Source organism: Mauremys reevesii, linkage group 7 (genome assembly GCF_016161935.1).
Source record: "Mauremys reevesii isolate NIE-2019 linkage group 7, ASM1616193v1, whole genome shotgun sequence".
Taxonomy (NCBI): domain Eukaryota; kingdom Metazoa; phylum Chordata; order Testudines; family Geoemydidae; genus Mauremys; species Mauremys reevesii.
The window spans coordinates 59,826,939-59,838,686 of NC_052629.1; the positions used below are offsets into that span (position 1 = coordinate 59,826,939).

At 41.6% G+C, this 11,748-nt stretch overlaps 1 protein-coding gene across 2 annotated transcripts; it reads right to left on the bottom strand.

Annotated features, from left to right (window-relative positions):
- Window positions 1–213: 213 nt before the first annotated feature.
- Window positions 214–9,720, bottom strand: RPS24 (ribosomal protein S24). 2 transcript variants are annotated; one of them, XM_039482214.1, is made up of 7 exons: window positions 9,620–9,720; window positions 8,691–8,756; window positions 7,822–8,031; window positions 7,200–7,310; window positions 5,227–5,244; window positions 1,325–1,348; window positions 214–299 (listed from the first exon to the last, which is right to left on the bottom strand). In XM_039482214.1, the coding sequence occupies exons 1-5, from the start codon at window positions 9,620–9,622 to the stop codon at window positions 5,239–5,241; spliced, it is 396 nt and encodes a 131-aa protein (XP_039338148.1). In that variant the 5' UTR covers window positions 9,623–9,720; the 3' UTR covers window positions 214–299; window positions 1,325–1,348; window positions 5,227–5,238. The 2 variants fall into 2 exon arrangements, with proteins under 2 accessions (XP_039338148.1, XP_039338149.1); XM_039482215.1 differs by lacking the exon at window positions 5,227–5,244 and having other exon boundaries at window positions 9,620–9,719.
- Window positions 9,721–11,748: the final 2,028 nt, after the last annotated feature.

Consider the following 11,748-nt stretch of genomic DNA (forward strand, 5'->3'; position numbering starts at 1 on the left):
TATGTCTAGTTCCTACTGTTTATAAATCAACTCAAGATATTTGGACATGACTGTCTTCAAGTAAAAATATTGATGCTGAAATAATGCTCATACCAAAAAGTGTAAACTATGCACCAGATCTGAACAATCCCGTATCTTTCAAATTCAGTTTATAAGATCTTTATTGTACATTTAAAACTGTTTAAAAAAAAAAAAAAGAGAGAACAAAGAGCATTTCAGTTTGTATAGTTTATTTGACAAGCTTCTGTTAGATCACCATCATCATCTTCTCTTGTTACCTTTGCAGGATAACTTAATCTCTGTAAAAGGAGGATGGAAAAAAGTCAGCCCTGTAATATTATCTTTGCAATAGAATGTAGTCAGCTTTTTTTTTTACATCAGAAAAGTGACGAAAGCCCTTATCATGCAGTTAGTCCTGTGCAGAAAAAGGCCACTGCAAGATCAGAGCTTCAGACACTCAATTCTTTAAAAATGCTATGAACAATTATTAAACCATAAGATAGGGAGCAACTGCTTTGTCAGCCAGCTATGTAAGAAGATCAGAATATTCAAGCAGTATAAAGACCAAGGATAGCAGATATCTTGTTTTAGTTAAATTCTGCTTTGTTTGTTTTAATACATACTGCTCAGGCTGCTTTTTAAAAGTTGCCACAGTAGCTATAGCAGAGGGTTTGCTTTGCACCAGCTACCACAACAAAGCAAATCCATTTAAGCAGCCTTGGTAGTGAAATGAGAACAAAACAGCAGGATTTAAAGTATATTTGATAGCTTTTTAGTTAAGTCTCATCAGTCCACTTGAGAGACTTCTTGCTGGTATTAAGATAGAAGTTATGATTTTAAAGCTGTCAATTTCTATCAGTGAAACAAACATACTGCTTTAAGCAGTAGTAATAATACTCAGCATCATCCCATTATATTAGTTATTAATTAAATTTAAAGGACAATTTGAGAAGTCATCACAATTTTTCTATTATGAGAGATAAATGCTGAAAACGTAGATTTACTTTACTCTAAACATTAGAGTCCACTTTGTTTACTGTAAGTTACATGATTTCCTTGTGTAGTTTGGGTCTTCCACACAATGGAGGTGTGGGTGAGGCCACGGGGAACATGCCCACAAAAAACTAGCAGTCGATACCGTATGCAAAAAGAGAGAGGAGTGTTACCTTAAAATTTAAAAAACTGTGTTAAAACTTCCTTATTCTGACTTTGAACATAAGGCCACAGCAGGATAAAATGTTAAAGTCATTTGATTACGATGAATTCTTAAGAGAAAAACCAAATCACCAGCATAGCAGAATGCCAAACATTTAAGAAGTTATACCTGTTATTTCCATTTGCCAGCTCACTGAAACAACAAGAAAACAAAGTCAGTAAATACTTGAACACCAAACAAATTACACGGTCATTATTACACAGTCATGTTACCCTAGAAAATCCAACTTGTTTATGCGAGTCTGTCCTAAAAAGAGTGCTAATGGCACTGTTGGGTTTCATGCTTATTTTCAGTAACTTTCCTAAAAAGTTCACCCTGTTCGTAAAATATTGGAGTGGGGGGGCCTTGCTTTAACTAGCAACATTGTAGGCTCCACTCTGGCCTGGAAAATAGTGTTCCAACTGCTTAAAAAAACAGTCAAAGATTTGATGAGGCAGGTTGATAAGGCTTCTTATAAGAGTCTTCTGCTCTTTATTAGTTACAAATATCAGGGGATCAGTTTTCACAATTATACAACTGAGTATTGCCACACAGATGGCTAGTTAGGCCATTCATATGCTTGAGTGTGAGTGCGAATTTACATATGTTATGAAAAACAAGCTGATACCTTTAAACATAATGAAAGCTGTCAATGTAAAAAAGCACTCAAATCAGATACAAGAAGAGTTGCTAATACAGCTTTACTATAAGGGTACCTTTGGGGCACCCAGAGATGGGGTAGATTTGTGTGCCATAAGGAGCAGTAAAAATAGTCATGTGACAATGCAAGGAAAGGCACGTTGCTATTCAGATTTAAGATGTTCAGAGGTTGTGGTGTGTGAAACTGGCAAGCCACAAAAAGTCAGGAGTTAAATGATCATGAAGAGAAAGCAGGCTATGTTGTCAGTTCCTTAGCTTTCTGCCTTAGTCATGTAGAAGCAAGAGTAAGGCCATGTCTACATTAGCACTTATATCAACAAAACTCTTTTCACATCCCTGAGCCACAGAAGTTTTACCAGCAAAACTGCTGGTGTGCATAGCGCTATGTTGACAGGAGACTCTCTCCCACCAACATAGCTACTGCCATTTGCTGAGCTGGTTTTATTACATCAATGGGAAAGCTCTCTCCCATTGGTATAACATGGCTACATGAGAGATCCTACAGTAGCACAGCTGTATTGGTGCAGCTGTACAGCTTATAGCAGTAAATATAGACATGGCCTAAAAGACTTCAAGGATAGCTCAGTGGTTTGAAGATTGGCCTGCTAAACCCAGGGTTGTGAGTTTAATCCTTGAGGGGGCCATTTGGGGATTAGTCCTGCTTTAAGCAGGGGGTTGAACTAGATGATCTCCTGAGGTCCCTTCTAACCCTAATAATCTATGATTCTAGATAGATCATTTGTAGTCACAGCCTTCCCCTAACTCCAGCCATCAGTGGCCATTCACCATATAGATGCACCAGAGCCAACAGGATAAGCTATAAGTTTACAATAATGGATGCAACTTTACCCCTTGAAAATGGAGTAAACTCCATATGTGCAAATAGCAGTTTTTCCCAGTGCAGCCACACCAGTGTCCGATCACCAGAGTCGGAAATTTAGACTGTTTCCCAGTGTAAACAAGGCCTTACAATGGATGTATAATGGTACATCCCAAAAGAGAACACACACATCCCAATTCAAACAACCTAAAGTGAGAGAAAGTGGTATGGTATGAACCCTATGTTCACAACAGGAAGGGCAAATGAAAGCAATTCAATGTGCATATGATTTACATTTTCAGATATACTTAGCATACATTTCAGACATTACATTTCCATTTTGAAGATTCAAGTATATACAAAGCCAAAAACTGATTTAGCAACAACCGTATTTCCATGCAAGTTAAGACTATTACAAGTGAATAGACTTACTCAGAAACAGAGTTTCCTTTAGTTACCAACGCGCCTATAATGATTAATGTTTCAATTACAGTGACTACTCTGCTCTGCTTTTTGTTCCCCCAAAGAGCTCTGCAGCCAAATGAAGACGTGGACATCTACTTCTACTCTACCCCAATGCTTCATTTTTTGTTATTCCTCCATCCATAAACCTCCTCAAAATAAGTTTTACAGAAATATCACTAACTTCAGTTTTTCTAGTTCATTTAAAAGATTGTTATGTCTGTCTATTTAAACTATGTAAGCTTTAAGTAATATAGTATACCTCAAACCATTCTTTAACTGAGACATTGTTACGTTATTTGGAACGGAGTGTACACATAACCTACCACCATGGGGCCTTGATCATGGTCTCTAGAGACACTAGCATAGTAATAAATATTGGCCACGTGTTTTATAAATTAGAAGAATAATCCATGTGCACTAGGCTGTTAAATTAGTCAGATCTAGATCCTTTAAGTCAGGTGTGCCCAACCTACAGCACACTAGAGCATGTCATAAGGCCCAGGGCCTGCTTCAACACAATACACTAAAGGCAGATTTATTAGTGTTTTGTCATCATGTTTACATATTCTTAAATTTTGTGATTTTTTTTTTTATTTCCCACCCCCATTTTCTATCATTCTGATATACATTTTATGTACTGATTTCTTGGTTTTTAACTAAAACTACCGTATATAAACCTATCCATCTGTTTGGCCCTCACAAGGTGGTGCTTAGGTTTATGTGCCCCTCCTGTATAATGAAGTTGATCACCACTGCTGTTAAGTGATGCCCCCAAGCCAATTTTTAAACTCTGGTCAACCTCAAATGAGAATAAAATCAGTCAAGAGAACAATTACTTCATTTCAAGGATTATACACCACATCACGGAACTATTCAAACAGGTAGCACATCAGTCAAAAGAGTAGCATTAAATTATTTTATCCTCTACTTGTCCTACCTAGACTGAGATGCATTATAAGTAGGGCCCTGTGTAAATCATGAGGTTTGGGGTTTTTTAGGGAACTCATGAGTGTAAATGGCGAAGTACAGAATTTCACACAGAGTTTGCAGGGAATGAATTTAGCCAGCAAATTTAAACCATAAGCATACAACAAATACACCGATTAAACTCATTCTGCCCTTGAAATTGACTAAGTTTGCACACAAGGTGGGTGAGGTAATACCTTATTGGGCCAACTTCTGTTGGTGAAAGAGACAAGCTTTCAAACTACAAACCACTAAGAGCTCTTCTTAAATAAAGTGCATTCATCTTTACTATTATGCAGTTAATATTAGCAGAGCTTCATCTTTATTATCCAGCATATTACAGTGTTTAAACAAAAAGAAAAAAAAAGGATCAAAATGAAGCCTCAGTTTTAAAATGCAAGATTCGAGCACTTGGATTCCGTAAACTAAAATTGATACAAAATATATATGTACGTACGTATGTACGTACGTACACACACTATAGGTAGTAAGCATGTCTTTCATAAAATGGATTATAATGAGGACGTAACCTAACTGTCTAACAATGACTTTGAGCTACACAACAATTCACACCTTCAAAAGTTTAGGAATCAAGAAGCCAAAAATTAAGTATTCTATACATACAGTAGTTGCCTGGGTATGTGGTTACAGCAGGTGCACGCTGCCTTATGGTACTATGGCTTAAATCCAGAAAAGCATGGTGCCTTTGTGGTAAACACAAGTTACACATGCAGCTGTTTTTTTTTTTGGTTTAAATATGCTGTTAAAAAAAATGAGCCAATACTTTTCACTTCATGCTCAATGCATACTGCTGAGGCATCATCCTTCACCCCATTCATTGGTATTTCATAACAAGTTATGATACGCACAAGTACTTTTAGAGAGCTTGTCAAGATCCAGTGTATTTGGATGAGCAGTGGCAGAAAACCAGATTTCACTTCTGCACCAGTTTTAGTTAGCAGTGTTTGCACAGTAGCAGAATACTGTATACTGAAGAGCAGAAATGAACTCAGGTTCAAAGTGAGAGCACAGGCATGCAAAGCAATACACAAGCACATCTCAAGCGTGTAAGTGATGCATAATTCATACAGCCACCACCACATCCATTCTCACTCAGTACCTGCTAGTCACTTCACTTCTGATGAATTCCAAGAAAGTAAGAAAGGTTAAAGTAAAGAAAATGTTACTAAGATTCAAGAAAAGATATTTGGTTATTTATAGCATTTTAGCAACAACAACTATTTACTAGAAAGATCAGCTTTTTCTATTACCCACCACCTTCACTCTACCTCCAAACCAGTGCTAAAAACACTGAAGTCTGATTTTAAGTATACTTAGTATATATTGTACCTCTCAAATCCTTTGAGTAACACTGTTCTGTCTTTAAACTTTCATTTCTACACTGTACCTCAGTTTTTTTATTCTGCTTGAGAACATCCCAAGACCCCCCTCCAAGTCAGGCTGGCTTGCCATCCCTCTGCGGGACTGACACAGCTACCACCAGAGGCTGAGCACCAGTGACTGACCAGGCAGAAGAGAACAGCTGTGACAGATAGACATCCTACCTCCTCACAGCCTGCACAGGTGGAGGGCACTGCCTCAAACACATGGCTCTTAACTCTAAGGGCTTGGCTACACTTGCAGCGCAATAAAGGAGCCCCGGGCACCCTAGCTCACTCCCCATCCACACTGGCAACATGCGTAGAGCACTTTGTCTCCACGGCTACAGCACTGCTCGTACTCCACCTCGGTGAGAGGAATAATGTTTGCTGCACCTTGGCTACAACACACAGGCGTCAGTGTTGGGTTACTGTGCTCTGATTGGCCTCCGGAAACGTCCCATAATCCCCTTAGTCAAGTGGCCACTCTTGTCATTGTTTTGAACTCCCGTAGGAATGCGGAAATGCACTTTCAAAGCTCCAGTTTCTGACAGCCAGTGTGAAAGCCATTAGTGTGGAATGCAGTGTGTAAGATGGGGGGGAGGGAAGGACTGCTGCTGTTGGAACTTACAAGACAGCATGCTGACATGCTTTCAGCCCCCCCAAAACCCTACTCTCTTCCCCCCACATACACATAACACACTCTCTGTCACACTCCACCCCCCCCCCCCCATTTGAAAAGCACATTGCAGTCACTTGCATGCTGGGATAGCTGCCCATAATGCACCGCTCCCAATACAGCTGCAAGTGCCACAAATGTGGCCACGCCATTGTGCAAGCAGCTGTCAGTGTAGGACAGACTGCGGCGCTTTCCTTACTACACTCTTTGAAGGCTGGTTTAAACTCACAGCCATCTACATCTGCAAGTGTAGCCATGCTCTCTGTGATTGGGGGAGGGAACATAGGACCCTACCAGCAGCCCACCAGGCTGGCTGGAATTCTCACACATGGTGGGGGTGGAAATGTAATGAACAAAACTCAAGTCCAGGGAGAACTTAAGTTTTATTGTCCATCATCGGAGTTATCTAGTAATTAAAGTGAGGTGTCCATTACTTTGTTTGCAACAAAAGTACTGTTTCACAAGATTTAAAAAAAGAAAGAATATTAAATATGCTATCACTTAAATCTTCATATTAAGTTAGTTACTGAGCAGTAACCAGGTGAGCAAAACTATACGAGAAACTCAGAGTTAAACACACCTCGGAAATGGAGGCTGTTCATTACTCTGAAATGTTCATAACTCTAAACAAAACATTAGGGCTATTCTTTCAAAAGTTTATAACCGAACATTGATTTAATACAGCTTTGAAATTTTACTATGCAGAAGAAAAAGCTGCTTTCCTTGTTCTTTTTATATGTACTTCATGTTTAACACAGTATTTGGTGGGAGTTTCTTGGTCTCTGCTGCTGCCTGATTGCATACTTCTAGTTCCAAATGACATGTGTGGTTGACTGGTCAGTTTATAACACTGAGGTTCTACTGTAAACTACTGAGTTAGAACTACACAGGATCTCATAAGTTACCTTCTGTTATCCAGTAGGAAAGGTAAAAAAAAATTTAAAAAAAAGAAAATTATTTTGTTGAGGAAGAAACCTGTCTACCAAAGAAACTAAAATCCAGTATCTATGCTGTAGTCTGCGGGTTTCATCATACCTTCTTGCCAGCACCAACATTTGCCTTGGCTGTGCCCCTGACTTTCTTCATTCTGTTCTTCCGCTCCTTTCGCTGTTTTCTTGAAGTCTTCTTCTTTTCATACAAGCCATGCTAGTAGTGAGAGAATTATGCCCACAATTACTGAAGTGAACACTATCTATAAAGTGTTTCTATATTCAATATTTACATATTTCAAAAGTTCTGTAGACAACTGCTAATACCGCACCTAATACAAAGTGAGGCAACTTTATGTGCTGAAAATGTAGAAATGCAGTTGAGTATATTTAAGAACATATATACTATGCATGCTAATCCCATGATCTTGTGCCCATTCCATTAACCATTAGGTTGTACTGCTAAAATCCACAGCTGATCATAAATCATTTCATTCCCCTTTATCTGCATTACAACAAAAAGCTTGTTTCTACTCTGTAAATTCATGAATAGAGAGAAGGGATTTTTATTTATAGGTCTCATTTTTGTACCTCAATAAAAGAGCCTAAGTTAATAGTTTAACTTTGCTGCAATGTTTCAGGTTTTGGACCCTAACTACATGCAAGATGCCCTTTAGAAGGAACAGCAAGCTTCTTGGCACTGTAAAAATTGCAGGCAAGAAACTCACCCTGGCCAGTCTGTGCTTTGGTTCATTCTTCTTTGCATAGTCGAGGGAATCATAAATCATGCCAAAGCCTGTCGTCTTGCCACCACCAAAATGGGTTCTGAAGCCAAAGACGAAAATTACATCTGGCGTTGTTTTGTACATTTTTGCCAGCTTTTCCCTGATTTCAGTTTTGGGAACTGTGGCCTTTCCAGGATGAAGAACATCAATCACCTACAGAGGCAAGTTTTTCCAGTTAGAAATATCCATACTTTATAATAGTATAAAGATATTCCATACATAACAATAATATCTAAACAGCCTTAAAATAGCTAATAAGGAAAATATCACTACCCACAGTTGGCATCTAACTTAACACACCACAGCAACAATGGAAGCCAGCAGTTCCCATTTGGTGTACATCTCACTATACAGAGACTCAAGCAAAAACTCAAGAGTCAAAAATCAAGTTAAAAACTACCATCATTGCAGAGTTCTCATGAGCTCTGCTTCCACATTATTCCCCATACCACTCACAGTAGCTTTGGCTACATCTTCAGAATAAAAGTACAGCAAAGCAATTAGTGGGCAGTTTAGCATTTTCAAGCTTTAACAATGATCATAGGGAATACTTCGGTCCTATTCCCTAATTAGAATCTTCGTACACATCTAATGGTCTAGCAAGACATTACAACAAATTAATTTAAATGACAACTATAGACAGCCTACCCACTAGGCAGGTATAGCTTGAAAAAAGTCTAACCAATATAGAAGTCTTTTCCCTAGTCATTCTAAAGAGTACAAGCTTTAAGAACTAAAAGTACAGTAACATAAAACACATAATTCAGCATAAACAGATAAGCAAAACTAAGGTAGTACCCAATATTTCTTACCATTTGCTTACGCTGAAGCAGTCTATTAGTCATGAACTTCCTGGTTCTGATGGTCACTGTGTCATTCTACAAGATAGTTCAGAAAACCAATTAATATCCATTTGAGTTCTTCCATGATCTCTCTCACCAAGATGGCACATCAACACAGTACTTCAAATAACTCATCAGCTGGTTTGCAAAAACTGATGAAAAACCTGGTCTGAAACTCATGGCAAGATGCTGCTGCAATACAACCTCCACCTGTGCTAGAAGAGCTATTGCAAGGATGCAGGAAAAAAAAGCTGTCATGGTAATACTTACGGAATTCATGCAGTTTGCAGCCCACAGAACTATGTCCACAACCTGTCTGACACTGAGCACCCACCAGTATGCAATATTATTTATTGTAAAAAGGAAACTAGACCTGGGTTATGGGACACTAACAGGGATACAAATCATGTTTGTTACATGAACAGTTCAGGTTTGATCCACCTGTAGACCAAGAATTTTCTATACTAAGGTGTAGTTTAAACCTCGCGTGTAAGGTGAATACAATCCCTACATATGAAAAGAAAGTGCCTGCGGAGGCGGGCTACTAACCGTTTGTCAGGGTGCCTGAGCACCCCCGGCCGCTGCAGCGGTGCCTCGGTCCAGCGCCCGGGAAGCGCAGGGTTGGGGGCAGAGACGCAGCGGGAGGCGACGTGGGACTGAATGCACGTGTCACATCCCCCGCCCGCCGGCCGCGCTGCCCGGGGAGCCCCAACCCAGAGGCCCGGGGGGGGGGAGTAAAGCGGCCCCGCCGCTACTGACTCCCGCCCGGGCTCCCCAATGCCCGCGCAGCCGCCCCCCGCCAGTGGGCCCCGGGAGGCCGCGGGGTCCCGGGAGCCCCGCGGCGGCAGGATGGCGGCGGTACAAGGCGGATAAAAACGGGTCGCGCCGCGGACACTCACCATCTCGGCGTTTAGCTCTCTCCGAGGGAGCGAGGAAAGGAAGAAGGACCCCGCCGCAGCCAATCATATCCCGGCGCGCGGGGGCTTAGTGAGGGGGCAGAGCCGAACGCGAGGGCGCCTCATCAGAGCCTGATTAAAAGTGCATGAGAGAGGCGACCAGCCCAGCGCCTGACTGAAAATACAGGGTTGGGGCATCCTGCTTGGCCGAACTTTGCCAACCTGCGGGCTGGAGGGGAAGAAACTTAATCATTTCTTCATTTTTGTTGGAGGCAGTGGTGATTATAAACAGGAAATTCTGGGAGTTTCCACGCCCACTCCCCCAAAAAAATGATGTTACACATTCCCCATTAAAGTATTAGTTATTTCTTATTTAATTGTATTATGGTAGCACCAACAAGCCCCAGTTATGGACCAGGACCCCATTAGGCAGGGCACTGTACAAACACACACCAAAAAGATTGTCAAGTACACAGATGTAGGTGATGGAACCTTGCAGTATTGTCTTTTCTCTGAAGGACATGTGATAATACAATCTGAGTTTACACACAACCTGAATACCTTTACACAGTTAAATAATAATTATTGTAGAAAAAAATTACTTCATTAAATAAGAGTTAGGCAGTGTCTAAACAAGGGTATTGATTTTGTTCCAGACGTCCTTGCTTGTTCCACCATCCTGGCTGATGGTGCTGCCCAAGGTTTTTCAGCTCTGCTTCCACATCAGTAAAGCCAGGAACACCTTCAGGATCTTAAATACAGTCTGGAAAGCATCAAAATACAACACCAAAACCAAACTCAAGATTTATCAGAATTGCGTATTTTCAACACTGCTTTACAGTGCAGAACGCTGGAGAATGAGAAAGTCTGACATGTCCAAACTGTCTTCATTCCATACAACCTGCTTCAGAAAAATCCTCTGTATCTTTTGGCCCAGAACAATCTCACATCAAGATCTAGTGACACAGTGCAGAAAAGGGGATATGAGCACCATCATTGCCAGGAAGTGTTGGAGATGGATCTGTCATGTGCTTTGGATGGAAACTGATTCCGTCACCAGAGTAGCAATAAGATAGACACCTGAAGGCAAGTGAAAATGAGGCTGCCCGAAAACAATATGTTGAAGAGCTGTGGAAGCCAAGCTGAACACCAAGGGGCACAGCTGGGGAACCCTGGGAAGACTTGTCAGAAACGGACAGGAGTGAAAGAGCTTCATCACTGCTCTAAACACCAGAGGCGTAATACGAACATGATGATGAAACTAGGGTAAGATTTTTAAAATGTCCTGTAACCCTTCTGCCCCTCTGAGTTGACAGCAACAAGGGCCGGGTTCAGTATCCAGGGGTTCCGTTTCAATAACACAATGCAAAACCGGCTCGAGCCCCCCACCCAGTGACCTGGGACAATTACCTACCACCCCCCCGGGCGCCTCTAGGAGGCAATACTTCCCCACTCGCAAGCACAGAGTCCGAGTGTAGCAAAATCCTTTTAATAAAGGAGGGAAACAATGCGACATCACGTTGGAGAGACACCACAAACAGGACTATACACAAACCATAAGCAAAAAAAACCCACCTCCAAGTACATTTGGCACTGTCCTCTCCCCGTTAGGGTCTTAAGTCCAATCACCCCAAAGTCCAACAATCCAAGAGTCTCTGTCTCTGGTCAGTGCCACCCCAGAGTTCAAAAGTTTATCTGCAGAGTTTTACCCCCCCAGCCTGGGCGGAAATGGGGGGGGCACACACAGGGTTTTAAGGGACACCTTACGTGGGCCAGGGCCGACTGCCCCGCTTCTCCGTGGAGTTCTGCTGCAGCCTTCACCACGACTGGCTCCACTCCATCAGCTGTGCCGCTCCTCCAGCCAACCCGTGAACCGCATCAGCCGTCCACGCGAACCGCTCCACACTGCTCACTGTTCCACGGGTTGCGCCAACGTGCTGCAGACTGCTCCGCTCTGCCAGCTGCTTAGCGATCGATCTTCAGGCTCCCCCACTCAGTGATCTCAGCTCAGTAAGCTTAGCTCTTGTAGTGATTTCAGCTTGTAGTAGAGGAGCCCCAGTGCCACCTTGGGCCAACGTGAATTCAGGTCAGCAGCCTCCAGATGGACTCCTAAAGGATTCAAAATTAGCTCT